The sequence below is a fragment of the Macrobrachium rosenbergii genome, chromosome 10 (genome assembly GCF_040412425.1).
Source record: "Macrobrachium rosenbergii isolate ZJJX-2024 chromosome 10, ASM4041242v1, whole genome shotgun sequence".
NCBI classification, from domain to species: Eukaryota; Metazoa; Arthropoda; class Malacostraca; order Decapoda; family Palaemonidae; genus Macrobrachium; species Macrobrachium rosenbergii.
Genome location: NC_089750.1, coordinates 3,969,814 through 3,994,136, shown reverse-complemented (window position 1 = coordinate 3,994,136; position 24,323 = coordinate 3,969,814). Strand labels below are relative to the sequence as shown.

At 36.7% G+C, this 24,323-nt stretch overlaps 1 protein-coding gene across 1 annotated transcript in view; it reads left to right on the top strand.

Moving 5' to 3' along the window:
* The window catches only part of LOC136842437 (serine-rich adhesin for platelets-like), a 78,790-nt gene extending 54,837 nt beyond the window's left edge, over positions 1–23,953 (top strand). The window contains 5 exon segments of the mRNA XM_067109771.1: positions 7,971–8,859; positions 18,911–18,940; positions 21,279–22,617; positions 22,656–22,904; positions 22,907–23,953. Of these exon segments, the coding sequence (XP_066965872.1) occupies positions 7,971–8,859; positions 18,911–18,940; positions 21,279–22,617; positions 22,656–22,904; positions 22,907–23,292 (2,893 nt within the window). The 3' untranslated portion in view covers positions 23,293–23,953.
* Positions 23,954–24,323: the final 370 nt, after the last annotated feature.

The window sequence follows — 24,323 nt, the reverse complement described above, 5'->3', positions numbered from 1 at the left end:
GTGTGGTAGAACTTGTCTCTCCATCCGTATCGTGTTGTTATTATAGTACCATTTCAGTAGTGATGTATTCGAATGCCTGCATGTTGTATGTATGTTTTTTATAGTGATACCTGTGTTTTTTTTTTCTGATGACATCTAGCAAGTTTTTTTTTTCCCACCTCTGTAATAATTCAGATGAAGATCCCTCTTTTTTTGTATTTTGTAGAGTCCTCTGTAGCTCACCAATCCCTAGTAATAAAATTATGTTATGCCTTCTACGTGTATTTTGATTAACCCGTAACTCTTTGGAGAATGCCTCTAGCTAACTGACATCCGCTGTAGTTTCAACTCGTTTCAGAAACGTCAGTCGAGTAACTCCTGTTTTTTTGTATTTTTTTGGATTTTGAGTGCCTTTAGACCCTGTGTTTTTGATGGAGTTGGAACATAGCTTTTGAAATTCTAGATTATTGTTGGTGTTTAGTTTTAGCAATTGAAAGCCTTCTAGGAAGGTTTGTAAGATCTTAACATGTAGTACCTTCTCCCGTTTTGATGTGTATGGATTTTTTTATGTTACCATACCATGTTCTACTTCATTAGAAAAATCTTTGATCAAGAACATTATACAGTAGAATAGAGAGTAAGATATGAACTGATTAGTGTAGGCTACTGTATTGAGTGATTCTATCATAGTAAATGTTTGATACTACAGTTGTATAACCATGTGTACTTGATCGTAATCGCAGTGAAGAAGCTTGACATGAAATAGTTAAAATTTATTCTGGTACTGGACATGATAACTGTACTGTATATGATATGGGTGTGAAGTTCATCTTACTTTGAGTTTCCAAAGCATAAATTATAATTCATCACTTTATTTCAAGAGGGTCAACTTGCAGATGATTCAGATCCAAAATTGAATTGCACATTAAAAATGCAAGTTTTTATGAAGATGTATAACAATACAGTTCACTTCATATTTGTAGAAAATAGAAAGATATTTTTTTTATTTTTATGCAGTTTTTATAGAAAAAATCGTTTTGTATTAAACGCTGTTTTGATGACGTTATATTAATGATACAGTGGATGGCAGCATTGCTAGTTCAACTCATAATGAAATGGATCAAGACAGTGACCTGCTCAGATTTTTTGTCTTGACTGACAGCAGTGTCCCATTTCATGATTGGCGTGCATTCTAAAGCTGAGCTCTAAAACTGAAATTTTAGTTACATCAGAAGACAATGCAGTTCTTAACATTTGTTTAGTGTATGTTCTCCAGGTAAGTGAGTCTTCTTTTTAAATATTCTCAACAAATTGGATTACAGTTTACTCACAGTGATTTTAAATTGTTTTTTTAACGTACTGAGAATTATTGGCAAAATCAGGGTTATTGTTTTCAGAACATTGAATAAAGTGAAGTAACTTTATTTTGCTTGAGAAAACTTTACAGTAAAAACACTGCCATTCTGCATTCAGTTGAGATCCTGATACACTTACACCTTTTATAATTTAACAACTTGGTTTTCTCCATAATAACATAATCTTTGATGTGGATTGTTAGAGGATCATAACATGTATACCAAATTTAATAACCAAAGGAATTGTAACACCACTTTTACTGGGGTTGTCATCCATTATCTGCTAAATTCTTGTCAGCTGTTTAGCATTTACAGAACTGTTTTATTAGAAAATAGTTGTTTCCATAACTAGTGACCTATTTGTTGTTTTATTAGTTTTGTTTGAGCAATTATGGGTGAGTAAGTTTGAATATTACATATTTATATACAAATTATGTAGGTCACGGAGCACGTGAAGTAGCTCATTTGGAGATGCAGAACAAATATTTATATTTTGACTTTGTAATTTGAAAATGTCTTAGAGAAATTTATTACTGAAAATAATCTTATTAGTCAGTGTCTATTTTACAATTCAAGATATTTTGAGCTACTTATCTCTTTTAATATTCTTTATGCCAGTTCAATACATGAGATATGCACTGTTATGAAGTAATGGAAAATATCTTCACAGTTAAGGGCTTTACAGATTAGAATAAAGGTATACAAATATTTCAAAGCATATTCAAAAGAACAGTTTATATGCTTGGTTTGTCAGTCACATGAAAAGGATTTTGCATGTACGAGTAGGTAAACAGACCCCACTACATTCATTATGTTTTTTGTGTAAGACCTCCATTTGGTAGCCTTTTCTTTTCAATATGAGTTTGAAATCATCAAAATCATTAGCCTACAATTTACAACCACATCTGTGAATACTGGTAGTATGTACAAAGGTGGTTCTGTAGAAGAGCACAGTACTTGAACCATCCTAGGTAAAATGAATGTGTAGACAAACATATCTGTTTAATTGGGTTTATTGCTTGTGGTGTGAGCTTAGCCAAGGGTAGAGTTATTCTTGAAAGAAGATCCACATCTTTCTCCCAGGTTAGGACCTCTGCTGCCAGTCGAGGCCTTTTGCTCTTTCCATCGTATGTCATTCTTTTAATCACTAAGCTGCTGATTCAGCACATTTCTGTTCTGGGTTTAGTGTTCATCCTTTTTCATACTTTTTGTAACATCATTTTGCTTTTTGATGCAGTCATTACACCACCTCCATATGTGTCTGATAGTAAGAGAACTTAGTTGCAACATTCCAGAGAATTCAACATTGTTCTGCTTGCCATGCAAGAGATAGGAACTGATGTTTTAGTATTTAGCACCTTGTGGTTTTATAATTTATATTTTTTCTACTTTTTTTGTGTTGAAAGTGTGATTTTGATTAGCAATTTATGATGACAAACACGTCACTAGTTTATGTTTTAATAATTTTCTGTATTCATCTTTGCTTTGTATGATGGAAACCTTTTTGTCAATATAGGGCTGTCATTAATAGCAGGTCTTTGGCTTAGGAGAATAGGACACTATCTTTCTCAGATCAAGGATTTTAAAGGCTCAGGTGGGATAGAACTGATGGCTAGAATCTTGGAAAAGTTTGGTGTGTAAGTGACCACAGGACATCTCAAGACAAGAATAAGAAAGGAAGTGACTGTTGCATTCTTCTTCCCAGAGCCCAAAATGCTTCTGTTTTCGAGGGTAGATTTTCTCATAATGCCTTTAGGTTGTAACAAGCCTTGGGAGTGGACTAGTGAACATTCTGCATTCTTAGGAGAGCTCTATGATAAAATTCTTAATATACACACAAACACCTGTCACCCACTGCAGTTGTCCACCAGACCTACAGAACCAAGTGAAAGAGATGCCATGTTGTAGGAGGTGAACATTGAGGAGATTAAAAAATTTAATAGGCAAAAACACCAGAAATTTCGTTGCTTAGGTTTGTCCAGTAATTGTTCAGAAAAGAGGACTCCATGGCATCTCTGAACCTGAAAATGTATTTCATGTAGAGGGACCACCTTTTAGTTTTTGCGATATTGGGTGTCTGTATAGTACCTTAGGCGTCTTAAGAATGATGTCCCCAACTCCCTGAGTGTATGTATATATATATATATGTAATGTAATGCAGAGTGTGCTTTGGAGTGTAGAATCAATAAGTTCTTTCACCTGTTGCTAAAGTGCAAAGAGATGATCTTAGTTAGCAGAACTCTGAGGTTCATTTTGGATTACAATGCATCCACTATAAAATAACATAAAAATTCAACAGCAATTTTACTATTCATAAATAATAACCTCTTATTTAATGGGAGGCATCTCCTCCCAAACCAACCATCTAGTTCCTTAAGATACCTTCATCTAGCTAAGGCTTAGATTGACAAGTGTTGGTATAGTTAAGGTCTTCCCTAAGTAGTTAGGACACTCACATCGGGAAATGCTGTAAAGTCTTCTTTTAAGAATGAAACTAGCCTTCAGCTCTCCAACCACACTGCGAGCAATAATGGATGATTAAAATATAAGGTCGTGTGTTTATGCAATACTTATCCTATACTTGCTGTCTTTCGTTTCCATTTAGAAATCCTATAACATTGCCTGTGTGTTTCCTCTCATGTAGCATTGTTTGTTGTTTGATGGCCCTTGTGTTTTTATCACGTATGTTGGAATGTTTGTTGTGTCTTCATGTTTATTGTACGAGTAAGTTTGATGGTAGTACAGTATCATGAACAACTATGCCAAGCTACAACTGCAACTTTCAGTATACTCTAATGTTATTGACATTATGACCACTAAATGATGTAAGGTTTAAGAGATTTTTTATCATTTTTTTGCATTCATCATCAGTCCTTGTCAAGGTCAGTGAACTACACAGCCAAAAATTAAACCTTGATAATGGTAATGTGGAAGCTAGTGAAACCATCTGAGAAAACACTTAGCATAGGGAATTCAATGCTTAAATTTCTTTGTAGCTTAATGGTGTGAAAATTTAAAGCAGAAAAGATAAGCTCATTTGGCATTCCAGATTTTTTTCCCAGATGTTCTTTCATGGAGTTAAGAAATCTTAATTCTTATTAGTACTGTATAAACAGGCAGTTTCCTTTGGAGGTAGAGGATAAAACAAACCTCCTCTTTTGGGGATTTGAACCACTGCCCAGTGATTTACCAGTCTAGCACCATATCCATTCTGTGATTGAGTGGATATAGCATTGGCCTGGGAAATCACAGGTCAACAGTTTAAATCCACATGACCATACCATCTGAAAGCCTTGTTCCTACCTTTTATCACTATAACGCTCACGACATTCCTAGTACATATCCACATTTTCCCCGTTGGAGGTTATTGCCATCAGTGCACCTCATGTGGTTGACTGTAGGCATTACTTAAGGTTCTTTACAGTGTGCCTTCAGCCCTTAGCTGCAACCCCTTTTGTTCCTTTACTCTACCTCCTTTCATGTTCTCTGTCTTCCATCTGACTTTCCACCCTCTCCTAACAATTGATTCATAGTGCAACTGCTTTGAGGTTTTCCCCCTGTTACACCTTTCAAACTTTTACTGTCAACTTCCGTTTCAGCGCTGAATGACCTCATTGGTCCCAGTGCTTGGCCTAAATTCTATATTCAATTCAGTATCCACATTTCTCACTTTTGCTTCTTTTTGCACTGCAAATAACATGAAAATAATTCATCTTAACTGCTTCCACCTTCTTTCATTCACAGTCACTTCCACACTTTACTTCCATGGAGGAGAGTTGGTTTATACTCCCGTCATACATTCCAACCTTGGCTTCCATAGACGCTCCAAGTTTCCTCTTGATCTTTTGCATGCTTCCTGCTACCTTTCTTGCATCTCCGACTCAGTAACTCCTCCTTGTCTCGTCCTTCCACGACCTGGAATGTTGATTTTTAAATACTTACTTTCAGGTATTCCTGGTCCTTAATTCCACGTCTGTGACAAGTAAATGAAGCTGTCACGGACTCGAGAGTCAATTCACTAAAAAGTATATCTAAGTATATCTTAGTTTAACCAGACCACTGAGCTGGTTAACAGCTTTTAGGCTTTGAAGGATTAGACTTATTTTTACGTGGCTAAGAACCTACTGGTTACCTAGCAACGGGAACAGCTTATTGTGGAATCCGAACCACATTATGACGAGAATTGAATTTCTATCACCAGAAATAAATTCCTCTAATTCCTCTTTGGCGGCTCGGAGAGTCGGCTTAAGGTTGTTAAGCTTGTTTATTTGTTTGTTTTCGTGTACTGCCATGACAACAACGGTGGCCATCGACAGTTTAAAGAAACACCACTAGCGATTCGTTCAAAGAAACACCACTAGCGATTCGTTCAAAGAAACACCACTACCGATCCGTAACGAACGCGGAAAACATCGCACGCGTCGAGGGGCGTTTGTAAATGACCACCCTATAAATAAGTACGTTGCCGTTGCCTGTGTCAACAAGATACTTTTTTTTTTTTTTTTTTTTTTTTTTTTAGGTCTGCCGCGAAAGTAAAAGCAAACAGAAATAATCCCCCCGGCAATATGAACGGCGCAAATCTCCCGGAGCGACTCAAAATAAAAAGCAAATATGGTCAGCAAAATATTATTTGAGTTTTGTCGGAACGAGCGTTTTTGACTGGTTTTGGTCCGTCGACTGTAAATTGCATAGGGTTTTGGCGGTGCAACCAAAGGTTTAATAGATAGATGCGGGAAGAACCGTGGTGGGTTGGGTTGCTGTTTGGGCTGTTTTCACTTATATAGACGTCCGGAGCTGTGCAAATATTTCGCTCTATTTGCTTATGATTTACTCGTAAAATTTCTCTCTCTCTCTCTCTCTCTCTCTCTCTCTCTCTCTGGTTCTAGCAGCTCTTGGAAGAATCTCTCTCTCTCTCTCTCTCTCTCTCTCTCTCTCTCTCTCTCTCTCTCGATGAAAATCTGTTATTAAATAGGTTGGCTCCGATTAGCTGTACTCGCTAGAACCATTCTCTCTCTCTCTCTCTCTCTCTCTCTCTCTCTCTCTCTCTCTCTCTCCAGAAGTGCTAAATGGATACCATATTTTGTTATCACAGTAAGTTTGTCGTTAGTAAATATAAAATAGTATCAGTACTTTTGTAATTAATTCTTCTGTGACGTTCCATAGTAACATTTGTCACTAAATTTAGGTGCTAGTAGGAAGCATGTATTCGATCTTTGAGTTACAGTTAGATTCGCCCTTTATACTGATACCCAATGTCATTGAAGATACAAAGATGCCAATCCGTGGAGTCTGAGGTTACTAGACAAAAAACAAGTAAAATATGCACCGAAGTTTCTTCGGCGCAGTAGAGTTTTCTGTACAGCGCATAATCAAGGCCACCGAAAGTAGATCTACCTTTAGGTGGTCTCGGTATAATCGTGTACAAGCCGCGGCCCATGAAACTTTAACCACGGCCCGGTGGTGGCATGTCCTGTATCGTTGCCAGACTTACGGCTATGGCTAACTTTAACCTTAAATCAAATAAAAACTACTGAGGCTAGAGGGCTGCAATTTGGTATGTTTGATGACTGGAGGGTGGATGATCAACATACCAATTTGCAGCCCTCTAGCCTCGGTAGTTTTCAAGATCTGAGGGCGGACGGAGAGACAAAGCCATCTCAGTAGTTTTCTTTTACAGAAAGTTAAAAACAAGTTCACACAATCCGCATTCTTATTGTCTTAATCACTTTAAGATTACACTTTCTTCCTACCAGTTTATTCATTCCTGTAATCTATTCATAGTTTCTTTAATTACATCGTTCGGCTTCTTCACTTTCTTTTCACTCTTTCTATTCGATCTGTAAAAATGCTCTCTATTAAAATATATCCTTTCTTCAAGTCCAGTTCACCCAAGTGACGCTCTTTGTTCTCATTAAATCCTACGTAACATATTTCATGTCATTTATTTTGTCCGCTGTAAGAAAAATTATCAACTTTCCTTGACCTTGACAGAAAAACTGGTCTGACCTGCCTTCTCAAAAGCACCTGTCACTACCGCACCCCCCTGGTCTGGCTGTTATAGGGAAACCTTAAATATTTTTCGACAAACAACGTGTGTACTGTACCTCTGGGCACAGTCCAGAGAATAGGTTTTGTTAACTGGACTTCCTGTGGGGCTAGATAGTTCAAATTTACCCAAAGTAATGTGACTGTATTACAATAGTAATTGGCTTTTCTCATTAAAAATAATCTGGTGTTTGAGTTGTTGGTAAAGAGTTTGTCACCACAAATCATTTCAATCGTCTTTGAGTTAGAATTAGATTCGCCCTGTGTAGTGATACATAAAATGGAAAACCGCAGTATCTGCAAAATTTTCGAAATTGAGGTATGCCACCTATTGGGCTCGTGAAACACTGATACACAAGTTACTGCAGTTCCAGAATGATTCTTCAGTGCTTTATTTAGGTGTCCCATCTGCAGTATGTGCAAAGTCAGTAGTAAGGCAAGGGAAAACCGCAGTATATACCATTTTTCTCAGTTTCGTATGTTTGCAGATACTGAAGTCTTACATTTTAGGGCGGTATTATCATTAACAATACGAAAATGCCAATCCCCAGTTTCTCCTGTGACTAATTTCCCACTTTCCTTTCTCCGCAGTGAGGCTCAATGGCTGAACAAATCGCTGGACATGCTCGACGAGGCCAACCCCCCGAGGAACGGCGATTTGGCCACCGGCTGTGGCCCGGCGCTGCCCTACAAGGCCTACAATTACTCCTCCGACGATGAAACGGACGACGACGAGGAAAATTCCCAGTCAGATTCATTCCCCACTTCCGCAGCTGCTATGCCGCCGCCCCCACCCCCTCGGTCAGCCTCCTACGGCCTGGAACTGCGTCAGAATCCTCAGACGGGTCAGCAGGCGCTTCACAGGTCACTCAGCGACGCTCAGGGGTCGGGAGGGGACGTGAGGGGCTCCAAGCATTCCTTGAGGGAGGGCCGTGTCTACGGCCTGGTGGGCGAGTGGCACGGGTGCTCCTCAGGGGAGCAGTGGATAGGCTCCCACAGCTCCATAGGGCAGAACGGGGAGATCCTCGGAAGTGCCTCGCCCGTGATGGACGACCTGGACAACATGTTGATGAACCAGAGCATCCAGCAGACTAGTTTGGCCCTAGACTCAGCCAGCGAGTCTGGCAGCGAAGGCAGCGGCTGTCGCCTCGGGGCCAAGCGAGGTCACCAGCAGCAGCAGCTGCTGCAGCCCAACCACCACCCACCGGGAACCAAACACTCGCAGCACTGCCACAAGAGGGCGGGTCCGGATCTCACTCGCTTCGCCATGGCGGTGAAGCATCTCCAGAGGCACGTGGTGGAGATCGACAGGGCCGTCTTCAGTATGACGGGGGACATGACAGGCACCCGGCAGGACGTGACGTCCTTGAAAGAGGCGGTCCTCGCTCTGCAAGCAGACACGGACACGATAACGACGACGTTGTCGCACCTCACGGAGGAGGCCATTTCGGCCCAGCAGAAGATCACCTTCGCAACGCAGGTATTGTCTCTCGGTTGGAGCCACTGGTGCACCCGTACTGCCGCCTCCTCCTTCACTCTGGACATGCTGCGTCCAGTTCAGTTAACAGGTTTTTCCATGACTTGCAACTAACAGACATTTATACTTATAGTCTCTAACGTTATTATGATTATTGCATTCCAGCCCTTCAGAAAGTAGCTAACAGTAGCCGTGTCTTCCTTTATACTACTAATGATTTTGAATGTTCTGTCACGACTCTTCGTAGTGTGTTTCTATATCATAAGCGTTTCCCATCTTAACACGTCTAGGTTTTCGCAGACTTGTTTAACCGTACAGAGTTAACTAGTTGAGAGAAAGCCCGTTGTTGATTGTTGTTATTTAAAGGCTTCATGAAGAATCATGTAAATCATTTGTGGCTTCAGGAGAATCATCACGAAGTGCTGAATGAATCAAATGAAATAGGAACTCTGACTTCTTGAGATTTTTTATTGTCATTTCAGTGTAGATTTACAGGACAGTGTCGTCATGTTGTGATAGTTTATAATAGCCCCATAAGACAATCGTTCGTGATGTGCTGCTGAGGAGCAGAATTGAGATGTTATCACCCCTCTGACCTGCTCTGTAAGGTATATTTAGACCAAATGTCTTTTCTCCAAAACACAGAGAAATCTTACAGAGGAAGTTTCATCAGTTTTCTGTCTTTAGATGACACTGCCTGCTCTGGAAAAGTGTCATTCTCTGTCGCGGCTAGAAGTAGATTTTAATCTGCACAGACCAGATCAGTATCAGGAGCGCTCAGTGTTGGAGAGGCAGGATGTAGAATAACAGCATTGTGTGTACATAGACTCTTCAGTTGAAATACTGTAGTAGGAAATGTTTCTTTCGTCAAAAGAACTGGACAGAGTATTCTAGTATTCTGACAACTGAATGCTATTAGTATTATGCACTGCTGACGTCAACAAGACTTTAAAAGGTTGAACCAGCCTTTAACTTAGAAGACTGAAATACCTCTTGACATTTTTCATATGGAACTGAAAGTTACCCATTTTTAAGAAATGTACAGAGGGCTCTTTTGAATTTCTTATCGAGTTTGCACTTTGTGTTCCCCTAAAGGGAAAGTTTGTCCTAAAATTTACCTATATTTTTCCCATATTGCTTTTCATTTTATTTAGTTCTTTTTCAGAAGACAGAGTCCCAGAATTTACCGGACTTTTCAAGGATATAGGTGTTCGCCCTTTTTTGAAGTTAAATTACACTTATTTTCGTCAAGTTTGATTTACAGTGTATTCAACACCACTTTCATTTTAATCTTGAATTGTTGATTACTGGTGAAATAAAAGACCAAATGCAACGGCTATCAAAATAGAACTTTTTCAAAGTATTCCAGTATATAACCAGTCCAGGTATCCGACAGTATGTTTCAAACTTGCACCAAGAACTGTATCATAAACTCGTGTCATGCAGATTGATTTCAGAGTTAAGAAGCACAGTGAAAAATGTAGTGAAATATTAATGTTTATATGTTTGCTTTTGTATACATAACTTATAGCAGGTTTGTCAGTGGGCTTCAGAAGATATAATGAAATCAAACCATCAACATATATCTATACATAAAGCAGTCTTTTTGTATTTACATCTATTGCATAAATGGAGGTCATTAATATTCACGTTGTACCTCAGGAAAGCAAACACTAGTACACCCTTATGCATGCTGTTATGTAGACTGCACTTGAGATAGTTACTTGCCATTGTTTACAGATATTGTGATGTCTAGATTTGACTCCCCTGTTTTGTAAGCAGAGGGACTTGATCACACGTCAGGTCTTCGACACTTATCGATGACTCCAGCATATCCCCCAACTCTGGGAACGATGACTAACCTTTTTGAACTTAGAGATTTGTAACTGCTTAGCCAATCTGAAACTCTGAGTATTTTTTTATGGCCACGGGGACTGCAGGATACCCCTCTAACTCTCTGGGACTGGTCACCAGTACAGATATTTTCGTCGTAGGGATTTGTAACTGCTTTGCTGATCTGAGGAACTTAAAGTAGATTTATTGAAACTTAGAGCATTTTTACCGTCACAAACAGAAAAAATAACATTTAAACTTGAGGCTAGTAACCATATTTCAGATACTGAAGGCTTGTGGCTTTGTCTGCAAGTCGTTGGAACATTTGCAAGATTTAAAATCAGTTGCCTGATCATGGAAGCTGGCAGGTGTTTTCCTCATTGTGTGGGACACTGAAAGTGCGTTTGATTTGAGGGGGTGACAGGTAACCGTCAGCCAGCTGTTAGCAAGTTAGCCAACGACTCCTGGATTTTAGAGGCTATCAACTATCTCTAGGCGAACTTAGAAACAGGAACAGCATCCTCAAAGTTTAGGAAATCACAACCTACGCTTACACGTTTTTGACCCAGTGGTAGATATTTTGAGCTGTTGTGAGTTGACTAAATACCTGGAGGCCTTAGGTGACTATGTTCATCACTGTGACCATAGGAATTTCCAGTTGGTTCTTCTGGGTTGCAAGATCTTCGCCTGGTTCCCTGATCTTGAGAGCTGGTAAATGGTCTCGTGATTCTGACTGCTAGTGGCCATGCGCCCAGTCAGTGAACAGTTGCAGTACTTAGTTACTTGCTTTAGCGGTAATCTGCTCCTTAAGACTATGGAATTGTTCATTGACGACTGAGACTATTTTTAGCTGGAATAGAAATCATTTGGTTTTGTGTGCTCGGATATTTGGAACCTACTTATTTGAGTACTCGTATCCTCATTTACTGGTAAATTGCTGACCGTAGAGTTGATTACAGGTTTCTTCAAGCTTAAGTACGAAAATCGTACCAAATTTTTACTTAATGTATTTGAAATTCATTTCAGTCATTTATTGAAGGACATTTGCAATATATTTTAAAAGGATCAAAGGACGTATTTGAAATTGCCCGTTTCACTGACATACTTTCATTTTTATTAGATTTCTGACAAGATTGGTTCCCTCTCTGGCTTCTGATTTATCATTGGTTAGATGAAAAAAAATGTAAAGTAGAGTATTATCTGATTGAAAAGTCTGATGATTTTAATGTGTTTTTACATTGTAACTAAAGTGTCCTGTGTCTATGCAATAGTATTCGTATTTTTATAGATTTTAGTGGCTGAAATTTTCATGTTAAAATTTGAAATCGATCATGTATAAATATGAACACATCTTTATTGAAAAGAAACAGTTGTCTTTCTAAACCCGGCCCTTTTTTTTTATTCAAGAGCAGAAACCCCGATTTTTCCTTACATCAAGAAATTCCTTATAAACTCGAGAATACAGATGTAGTGCACGAATGAAGCGACAGTTAAAAGGTAATGACTAGTCTTTAGATCAACTGTTGTCTTGATGAACTCTTTCTGGAGGTTAGTTTGGAAGTTCGTGTGAACTCATGGTCACTTAAAAAGAGACGGGGCTCCTTTTTCGTGTAGCTTGTTTTATAATATGGTAAATAGTAACATTTATGGGAGTGGTCTGAGATTTAACCGTAGAGTCCCTTTAAAAAAAAAAGGAGAGTTTCCAAGGTCTTTGACCCCTGAAGGGTTATTTTCATAGTTTACCTCGTAAGGGGGTAGCACCATCAGTGCACCTCACACGGTGCACTGCAGGCATTACTGAAGGTTCTTTGCGGTATCCCTTAAGCGCTTAGCTGCAGCCCCTTTCATTCCTGTCGCTCTACCTCCGTTCATATTCTCTTTCTTCTATCTTACTTTCCACCCTCTCCTAACAATGTTTCAACATTATTCTCAATGCTGAACGACTTCGTAGGTCCCACCACTTTGCCTTCGGCCGAAATTTTATATTCCATTTCCCGACTTGGATAAAAACTGAAAACGAAACGAAAATTTCAGAAGTTTGTCGTCCCCTTTTTCGAACATGGCCTTGAGAACTTCAGGGGCAAGCATATCACGTACTTCTCTCCATTTCAAGTATTACCTTAGATCTGGTGGTAGGGAACGTTCACAAGACCATCGCCACCGGGCTTAGGAAGTCTGCCTTGCTTGAGAACAGACCCAGAAAGTTTAGCGGTTATTTGAGTGTTCAGTTGCTTCATGACCGCGACTTCGGTCTAGGAGAATACTCGACTGGACCAACCCTCATTCAGACAAGTGCATCGATGCGTTCTTTTGAATGTTCCCTTATCAAATCTTGTTAGTTTCTGTGGAGTCTGTGAACTATCTAAGTGGTATATTTTTGTTCATCTTATATTTATTTTACTGTACGCTTCTCCTTTCCAGGATGGATTTTTAAATGCTGAAATTTCTAAAACTCTCACTCGTCAGCTCTTTTGCTGAGAGCAGTTTAATAATTTTTTCTCCGTAGGAATAGTCATTTCTAGACACTTGCTTCAAGATTTCTGGGATTTTCGGTACAAGTGCATTTTTCCATGTGACCAAAACAAATAATAGACAGGTACTATTTTATACATGATAAGAGAGTGCCTTTTCCATGCTCTTTCTATCTGATGTTTGTGAAAAAGTGCATTATTACTTGTAAAGCAAAAGCGGTTTTTTTTATTTGATCTCAAATGTAATTCAAATTTTGTGCAGCGTGTTAAAGGTGACATACAGTAATTGAAGCCTGAAGGGATATTATTGTGCTAGTTAATTTTTTTTTACTTTTTCTTCTGCCCTTAAGTTTGTTTAGAGACTTTAATTAACCACTATTATCCAACAGCATATAACTCTTTACTTCCTGAGTGTTAATCTTAAAAACTTGATATCATGTCTGACCTCGTTTCTGGTCAAGTGTCTGGTAGTCTGGTGGAGGGGGTATGCGTGAAAGCTTTCTGTTATTGTCTGATAGGCCTGTGCGTGCGCGCGCGCGCGTGTGTGTGTGTGTGTGTAGAGTGGAGAGAAAGTAAGCTTTCACGTGTACTTTCCAAGGCCTTCCTAGTATCTGTGGTTGTTCCTTCTATAATACCTAATACATGTTCATGTTTCGAAGATTCTGTATTCTAATGACTTCATGATTTTGTTTTTAGTGTGCGCGTGTGTGTTTTGTCAAGTTTTATAGTCAAACATGCATATAGGTTCTAATCGAAGGTGTTGTGGACTTCATGATTTTGTCTTTTAGTGTGCGTGTGTGTGTTTTGTCAAGTTTTTATAGTCAAACATGCATATACAGTGTGTGTGGATGAGTGTGTATGCTTGTTCATCGAATGGTCACCCAGTCGTAACAACAGTTCTCCCGCAAACTATTTTAATGAAATAATGTCCATTTTTATGGACGGTATTCCTCCTTAAATAATTTTAATAATTTCACAGACATTATGCTCAGAATTTTCATTTTATTAACCTTCTCAAAGGATCAGATGAAGAGTGAAGTTAACATTTATTTAAGCTTCTCGAAACTAATCATAATTTGTTTTGTTTTCCTCAATTCCGTTTTCTTGTTGTAGAGACTAATTTCAGTAATAGAAAACGGTTCGGTGAGATGTAAACATTAGGGGATACTGTACTAGATTACTAGATTTCCTTTTAACATGATCCTGCCCTGATTTAAACTCACTCTACAAACTTGTTAAAAAAAAGATGATCATTTGTAATCTAGAAGAGATTGAATGACCTAGAATTAAGAGAAAATATTAAAAAAAGTGTTATATGTGGGTATGTAAGTGCGTATGTTTATATGTATTTCGCTGAAAAGGTTTCAATATGAAGGTCGTGTTTTTTCTTTATTACCGACACCAAGATGAGTGCCTGTATACAAAATCGTATCCTTCGATGTTCGTTCGTTCTTGTGTGTGTGCGCGTGTATGCGTGAGCATGTCCATACGATTAGGTGCGTCTTTTGAGCCAATTGTTACAGTAGTTTTAGCATCTAAACTGATAGGGGAAATGTAATTGTTAAATGTTTGTTACTAGAGAAAAAACGTGATTGAGTATAGTGGTTTCGAGTACAGCAAGTGAGGACAGATGGTCAGTCCTTTTGGGCAGCAGAGAGCGCAATGCTAAAACCACTTGGTTTTATTGAAATCAAATGATATGAAGAATCTGACTGCTTTCCTCCGTACTTGACAATGTCTCACCTCCCTACTGTTTCCAATCTTTGTGTATTTTCCTGTGACTTTTGTTTATGAGACATTACACGAGGTAGAAGTAAGCAATTTGCGAGGTAAGGAGAGTTGAGGCAGTTGCAGTGCTTTTGTCAGAGCAGTGGAGTGATGTGGAGAACAATGAAGGATCATTTTCCACTGGCATTAAAACAAATGTTTATATTTCCGTTCGCTATTAGTTAGCTGTTGTGTTTCAGTTTCTTGTCGTCGTCGTCGGTTAGGGAACTAAAGCGTTTCCTCGCTTTCCTGTTTCATTTGATTTTAGCTTCTTCTGTTCCTTTCTTCAGGGCCCTGTTGTGAAAACAAAAACTCCCTGTACAGCAAAGGGAAATATGAGTCATAAAATGCCTGTCTTTGAAGGTTGAAAGAGACGTTCATTTCTCTGTCAAGATTTACAAGAACTATACCTAGGTATTTAAGATTGGAAGCTCAGTATGTTGATATGTGTTGATTTATTAACTATACATATTAACTTGTTTGTAACGATAAAAGAAGAATTTTAAAAGTTCTTTATAGTTTCTAGTAAGTCTCGACAAAAAAAATTTATAGGTTATTTCACCTGTCATTGTTTGCAATATTATGAGAGTTTAGAATGAATTTCTTCTCTTTTTTTATTAAGTAATGAACACAGAAATGTGCAGCATGTTACTCAATATATGATGTTAATAGGAACGTGTTCAACAAATTTATTGAGAAGTAGATGAGTATTGATTATCGACAAGACTGTTCAGATATAAGGTTTCATATCAGTGGGCCCTCAGCAATACTGGAACTTCTCTTTTTTTAAATGTATTTTGAGGTTTCAGTAAAATATTAAATTTCAACTCAGATTGTTGAATATAAAATTACTGAAAATTAAATGTAGTTGATTTTTATCATGCATAAAATTTGTGTACCTATGTTTTAGAAGACATTGCAGTACGTGTTAATGATATTGTATTAATTTTCTTATGAATATGGTTTGAAATAATTTGCATTAATAAATATTATATAAAGGGTGGATATACCTAGTACACACATATACAAACACACATTTGGCCAGAAAATACTGTTTATGTTTCTAAAGAAGCTGAAGATAGATTTACCTCGTGCACACACACACACACACACACAAACATATTTGCCCACAAAATGCTACAATATTTACTGTATGTTTTCAAATAAGTTGAAAATGTTTATAAATATTTGTGTTATTGTGCCAGTATATAGGACCATCTCTTCTTCCTTGCATAAACATAATAATACTTTCCCTTAGTGTAACAGCTCAGTGGTCTGGTGAAACTAAGGTATACTTAACCCCCCTTAGTGTAACTGACTTAATTTCTGTAAGAGGCTGAAACTTTAATAACTGTGTTAATGACCATGTTGATGACGGGAAAAGTAGCACTTGTTAGTAAAAGTAGCATCGTGGACATCTGAGAAAAATCTGAGAAAAATAGAATAAATCTGAAAAATATTTGGAATGAGTGAACACGATTTCTCTGAAGCTAATTGTGGAAGGGGGACGGGGTGTGAAATTTCTATAGGGCTTTCTTTTTATAAAAGTTGTTTCGAAAGTTGCTGAATAAAAAAAATAATGATCCTTGTGTGATGATGAATAATGGTTTTTTTGTTAATGTTAACATTGTTACGTGTTTGCTGTGAGTTCAATACAAGATTTGTCTTCATTAACTGTGTATGGATTTTTCGTAACTTAGCTTAACTTAGAGTGTATATATAATATATAATATATATATGTGTCTATATATATATATATATATATATATATATATATATATATATATATATATATATATATATATATATATATATATATATATATATATATATATATATATATATATATATATATATATATATGTATATATATATATATATACACTATATATATATATATATATATATATATAATAATAAAAGACCCTTCCTATTTTCCTGTTAATTAGTACTTGCTTTTGTTAAAAAAAGTTAACACTAATGTAAGAAAAAGTTAAAATAAAAAAATGTAAATTAAACATGGAACCATGTGACCATCGATACTTTATGCAAATATATATATATATATATATATATATATATATATATATATATATATATATATATATATATATAGAAAAGGAAAGGAACCCTAATTGAATATCCATACAAATCCATATATTATATAGTTCTTTAGTTTTCCATTAGAAGGCATCAAACGGTGAGTAAATTTAATCCTGCATAAACAATTAGATGTATCATTTGTACATGTAGAAACTCTTGATGTTCTTGATGTTTCGAACGGCTTCTGTGTTTCCCTAAAAATTGTCCCAGACAATGTTTCCTATCTAGAGGCTCCTAGTTGCCTCCACCTCGTTATAATATTATGTCTGGGCTGTTATTTATATTTTTTTTTTTTTTTTTTTTTGTCTCGTATGTGTGTTTGTGTGTTCACCGTGTGGAAGATCTGTGTCGTAGTTATTATTTATGTCTTAGTTTTGGTTTTGCGGATGTTATGCAGCTGTTATGTGTTTTTGTTGTTGTGTCATGCTTTGCCAGTCAGGTCATGTTGTTATTTTTGTAATTGTGATTACAACTCACATTATATATATATATATATATATATATATATATATATATATGCATATATATATATATATTTATATATATATATATATATATATATATATATATATATATATATATATATACATATTTATATATATATATATATATGTATATATATACATACAGTATATCCCCCAAACAGGATTGCCTCCATGCATTCGTGCATTGTCTTTGGTGAATACGACTGTATAATGCAAATGTACGTGTACCCATTTATGGAGCCGTGCTTCATATTTTTTTTATTGTATGACTTTATAAAGGGAAAAACTAATTATCATTATTCAATTGTTAAATAGAAAGAACTAGTGTATATATAAAACAAGACAAGTACGCTTCCTTGTCTTAAACAACAGTTATATTTCCTTGTTATGCCCGATGCTTACAAAAGAATGTTTCTGAAAATCAGTTATTCATACATGTATTGATTTTATTTCGTGCTGTGTTTACTTTATTAATATTATATCATAACTGAGAAAGAATTGATCAAAAATGATAACATTCATGATATTTATGGAATTGTGTATTTTCTTTACAAAAGGTTTCATTTTTGTAGGTGTCTGATTAATTATTTTGAGTACCATTTCAATCAATTTACTGCTTAACGTGCATTATATATATATATATATATATATATATATATATATATATATATATATATATATATATATATATATATATATATATATATATATATATATATATATAATGTATGTAATAATTATAATAGCCACAATGCCCTCTTAACTTCTCGAATTCTTCGTGCCTTTTTTTGGGGATACGCTTGTCACTACAAAGCCTTAAGATCCAAGTGCAAGAAATAGAAGATATTATGATGTGTGGCAGCGGGAAACGAACCCAGGTTCCATAATCACAGCGGGGTCATGTTGCCGACCTGACCATGAGGTCGGCAAACGAAACCGGGTTCGCTTCCATCAAATTTCTTCATATTTCTTGCACTTGGATCTTAAGGCTTCGTAGTGACAAGCGTATCCAGAAAAAAAGCGTGAAGAATTCGAGAAGTGAAGAGGGTATTGTGGCTATTCCAATTACACATGTATCTGGTAAAAAGTGACCAGTAAATTCTACATATTTATGTATGTTTATACGTACTGTACGTATACGAATTAGTACACGTATGTATGTTCGTATAGGAAGAAAATAGACCCAAGTGAACGAGTACATAAAAAAAAGGTAATTTAAATAAATGACCTAATGATATATCTTTAATCACAGCATTCAGTAGATACATGTTAGTTCCTCTCTTCTTCTTCTTCTTCTTCTTCTTCTTCTTCTTCTTTTTCTTCTTTTATTCCTTCCTCCTAGGCTTCTTTTGTTTTTTAATGCGAGCTTTTATTTTTCTTTTCATCCCTTCATAGACTCCAGCCGCCTTTTTAGCACCTGTGAAAGTAAGAGACGGACAGAGACAGACAGACACATTGAGAATGTGCCGTGTCACTTTGGCCAGAATAATAATAATAAAAATGTAGATGTAGTTTGAGAAACCTTTTGCTTTGCGTCTTAATAATCCTTAATAATGAGCTTAGTTGTATTGGTTTTCCTTCTCATTAAGCCTAGTAGCTGTTTTTTTTTTTTTTTTGTCGTCATTTTTCCTCATTAGCACTAACTCGTAACTCTGCGTTGAGGCTAATGACTTACGATTATGGATTCTGTACTAATATCCAAAATGTATTTAAATTTGGCGTGTCCAGGAAAATTATTTTTCTTTTGTTTTTTTTGGCTCTAAATAAAATATGGTAAATACGTAAATAAAAACTAAATGAAACTCTGTAAAAATACAGAAACTGTGAGGTTTTATAAATGAATGTTATAATGTGTAATGTTCGTTTTGTCTTTATTTTAGAAAAGCACTTTTGAGATTATTCCATAGGACGTTCGCTCACTGTAGCTGAATTGGAGATTAGTTGCAGAACCTTTAAAATAATTATGTAGACAGCACTTTTGATTATTATTGTGATTAGTATTATTATTCTTTGCATGCGGTAACCAGTGCTTATTGCGAATATTGAAAAATTTTATAGCTCAGTATTTTAATATGGATCCCAATAGATTTTATTTTTATTTTGAAACAATTATATTGCGTTCAGTATTCTGACATTATACCGTCACGAGTTTGAAGTCAATTAAAGTTGGCTTAAGTGAACCATATATATTTTTGTTTATATTTAAATGCCAACTGGATTCTGCGTATTTGTGTAGTCTAAGGTTATAATTACAGATCTCTCTCTCTCTCTCTCTCTCTCTCTCTCTCTCTCTCTCTCTCTCTCTCTCTCTCTATATATATATATATATATATATATATATATATATATATATATATATATATATATATATATATATATATATATATATATATATATATATATATATATATATATATATATATATAATATATATATATATATATAATATATATATATAATATATATATATATATATATATATGTATATATATATATATATATATATATATATATATATATATGTACATTATACACAATATATATATATATATATTATATATATATATATATATATATATATATATATATATATATATATATATATATATATATTTCTACATTGTTTGGTATAACAGTTCAGTTCACTCTCGTAGCCATAGATGAAACAGCACCCATTACCTGCTTATACAACTAAGGCTTCTTATATTACATACTTATGCTTAATAGACTGTATCCTACTTAAATACTCTCTTTGAGAATCCTTAAGCTCGTGCAGCATCCTAAGAAATCCTTTTTCTTGAATCATTTGGCAAATATTTTTTTGTTATTCTTGAATTGAAGCTTTGGAATGGCGCAGACTTTAGTTTTAAAATGCCTTATTACTGTAATCAGAGGAATGTCGCTTGCTGTCTAATGATCAGATCTTGCATTGAATCTAAATAGTACTTTTATATATATATATATATATATATATATATATATATATATATATATATATATATATATATATATATATATATATATATATATATATATATATATATATGTATATATATATATATATATATATATATATATATATATATATATATATATATATATATATATATATATATATATATTATATATATATATATATATATGATACATGTATACCGGGGTCTAAGCGATGTCAGGCAGGGCTATCGAGACCACAGGTCTACCCTAAAGCCAAATCAAAAGTCCTTCAAAGAAGGCATCGTGCTTACCCCATACAAAAATGGGAATAAAAGCACGTTAAAAAAAAAGAAGAAGAAGATATATACTGTATATATATATATATATATATATATATATATATATATATATATTATATATATATATATATATTGCTGTATATGTGTGTAGCTAGTCCATCGATGCCTGTAGAAATTGCCAATGTTCCATTATAAGCGTACTTAGTTTAGATGGTAATTTAGACATGCTTTATCATAAAGTTTCCTTTTTTTGTGGTTTGAAGTTGAAGAAATCAGTAGGGCATTTTTATGTTTATTGGCATCGTAGAGTTAGATCCTGTTTGTATTATTTGATACTCCTCTTCATAGAACTGTCACTGAGGTTCGAATTCTTATTGCTGTGACTTCATTGCCATTAAGCTCCTTGCATTTAAATGTTGGTATATTTGCCACAGTACTTTGTAAGTATTTGATATTTGAAGGTAGCTTTTAGGGTGGGGACCCACTCTGTAAATGTAAATAAAGCCTTTGAATTGGTTTCTTTCCAGGAAGCAGAGAAGGTGCGCAAAATAGCCAACATAGCACTGAAGGAGGCAGAGCAAGCGAGACAGGAACAACTAAAGTCAAAGAAAGAGTACGAAGCTCTTCTAGACGACATGAGAACCACCATGAAAAGTTTAAAAGAGTCTCAAGTCCCGTATAGCTTTGGACATTACAAGGCTTCTCTACCTATATCGACTAAAGAACTGTCTACTTATCCCAAGGGACAAGACAGCTCTGTAGGCAAGACGTCACTGTCAAGAGTTAACATTGAGCTGAAAGGTCCCACGACCGGGTTCAGACCAGCCGAAGAGTGCTTGAAAGCTTCCTCCCCTAAGAGCAGTAGAGCGAACGCTGAAAATCAGCCGAGCTTATCGGCTAGTTCAAAAGTTTCGACGAGTTCCTCTCGTCCCGAGACAGAGTCTAAAACTGGAGAGGAGTCTCTGAAGTCTGCTGCACCTAAGAGCAGTAAACCGACTGGTGACAGCTTCAATAGTTCTTCTAGTAGCCCAAGAATCTCAGGAAACTCAGAAAGTGGAGTTGGTGCTCCACCTCCTGTGTCTAAGTCAAGTTCCTTTACCCAGGTAAGTAACACGCCAAAAGTCCCTGCCTATCAGTCTCTGTTTGCCAGACCTTCAAGCCTTATATCTGGGCTGACTCAGAGGTCCTCCCTCACAAAATCTGTTTCTTTTGCTGAGGATAAAGGTAAAGGAAAGGCCCAAGAGAAAGGAAACGAAGGTGTTGCACAAGAAGAGACAGAGAAAGTGCAAGAAGACAAACAGCAAAGCACAAAGAAAGAGGAGAAACAACAGGGAACAAAGAAAGAAGAAAAACAGCAAGTGCCTAAAAAAGAAGAGAAGCAGCAAAGCACTTTGGAAAGGAAGGAACGAAAAGAAAATAAGCACCAAAAAGAGGACAAAGTGCCCAGTTACGACACCAACAGCAAAGAGCGAAAGAGCAAAGAGAAGAAAGACCATGGGAGTATAGACCGAAAAGAGAGGAAGCATCGCCACTCCCATAAAAGAAGTAACCACAGAGGGAGCAAGGACGAGGAGCACATGATATCCAACCTCTCCCTTGAAGACATTCCTATGGCGGACGAACACAGCAACGAGCTACTTGATCGGGTGGGCGTGAATGACAAGAAACCAGTTGTCTCAAGAATGTCTAGTCTTTCCAGCAGTACACAAACCCCCTCAAACTTTTCCCTTGGTAAGTCTTCATCCTCACCAATTGTATCCCCCAGCTTGCTCGCAAACAAGCCTCGGTCATTGCCTTTAAATAAGGATCACCACAAGGCAGAGTTCTGTAATTCGACGGCATCCACTCCAGAGTCATCGATGCCGCCTTTCCTTTCCCGCAACCTCTCTCATTTTCTCGCCCAACTAGCCCCACTGTGCGGTCGACATCTACTCTGCCAACAGTTGCTGAGAACCATTCGACTGCTGCCTCGTCTCTCAAAGCAATGCACAGGCCTGGGTCCACACCAGGACCTCTGTCCCGTCAGGGATCCATGACAACTGTCCCAGAGGACCGCGCTGTAGTTGGCCCACCTCCATCCCGTCCAGGCGTATTTGCCATCAGTCGACAGAACTCTTCCCCAAATATACCACTCCAGCGGCAGAACTCTGGCCCTCAATACCTCTGCAAAGGCAGTATTCTCTGGGAACGGTGCCCGAAGAGGGGCGCCTGCCACGGCAGGAGTCTTTGATGTCTGTCCCAGAAGATCGACCCTTAGTCGACCAGACGCTGCCACTATCACCATCCCAGTCGATGACCAACTTCCCTCTTTCGCCGAGCGTCTCTGCCTCGACGGTAAGTGAGGCTGTGCGAAGGGCAGCCAGGGCGTCCATGGAGTTAGTGACGGGGCCGGTGCTGGCTGGGTCTGCTATGCAGGAGGCCGCAGCCACGGGCACTCTGGCCGTCTTGACTGACCCCGACGAGGAACCCAGTCCTACGGCTACATCCACTCTCAAAAAGGAGCATAAGTCTCAGAAGGATGTAGATGGGGTGGTGATTTGATGCACTGTGTCCTCCAGAGATACTGTAATCTAATATTTTTATATTATAAATCAGTGAAAGGGCCTTTTGGAAATTCTCGTGAAACGCAGACTAGGATTGGCGTGACGTCTTCCCTTCTTTCCCTCTAGGTCTCGTAGGCAAGTAGTTTAAAAAAAAATGTCAGAAAATTCAAACATTCTATCCATCAGAGAGCTGCATAAGCCACTTTGAAATGTATGTGCTGTATGTATAATGTATATATGTAACTGCATGTTTATACATTTATATAGTGTATATCCAAGGGGCTATGAGGTATCTACTCTTGGTGGAAAAGTATAAGTAATAATAGGATCTAAAAGAAATTATCATTACTTTTCTAAGAGTTTAAGAGCTGTTACGAACGTAAGAGTCTTTTGAACAAAATGTAAAAAGAGCTCATTACGCCATATGACACTCTTTAACAAATATACAAATATACAGTGCCATATTTAGTACCATACTGAAGCAGTATGTAGGATATTTCGTGGTCTATTAAAATATAATTTCCCAATTTTTTATTTACTTTATCTTCGTGCATGACCAATTATGTTTTTGATCTTAATATTTCCGTGAAATGTTGTGCTTTGAAATAACGAAACTATTTATGTGAGTATTTAATACGAATAATAAATGGAGAACTGGTGTTCAGTCTATATCCTTGTCCCCCCTCCCTTTTTTTTTTTTATCTTGATCGCTTTGCGAGTTTTTGTAATTATTTATTCTATATTTGGAAGGAGTGTAGGAAACTTGATATCTGGACGAGAAGAGAGCAGATGCACTCAAATGAGAGTCTAACTTTTTTGGTGAGAGAACGCATAACCATTTGGCCCAGTGAGTGATGGAAAAAACCTGGTTTTATGTAATAATAATAATAATAATAATAATAATAATAATAATATTGAAGTAATGAAAATAACGGTCGAACATGTTTCCTAGGCTCACGGACGCTCGAGACTATTTCAAAAATTTGCGCGGGATTTTGGATACTGACGCCCTTTTCACCGCTTGCATTA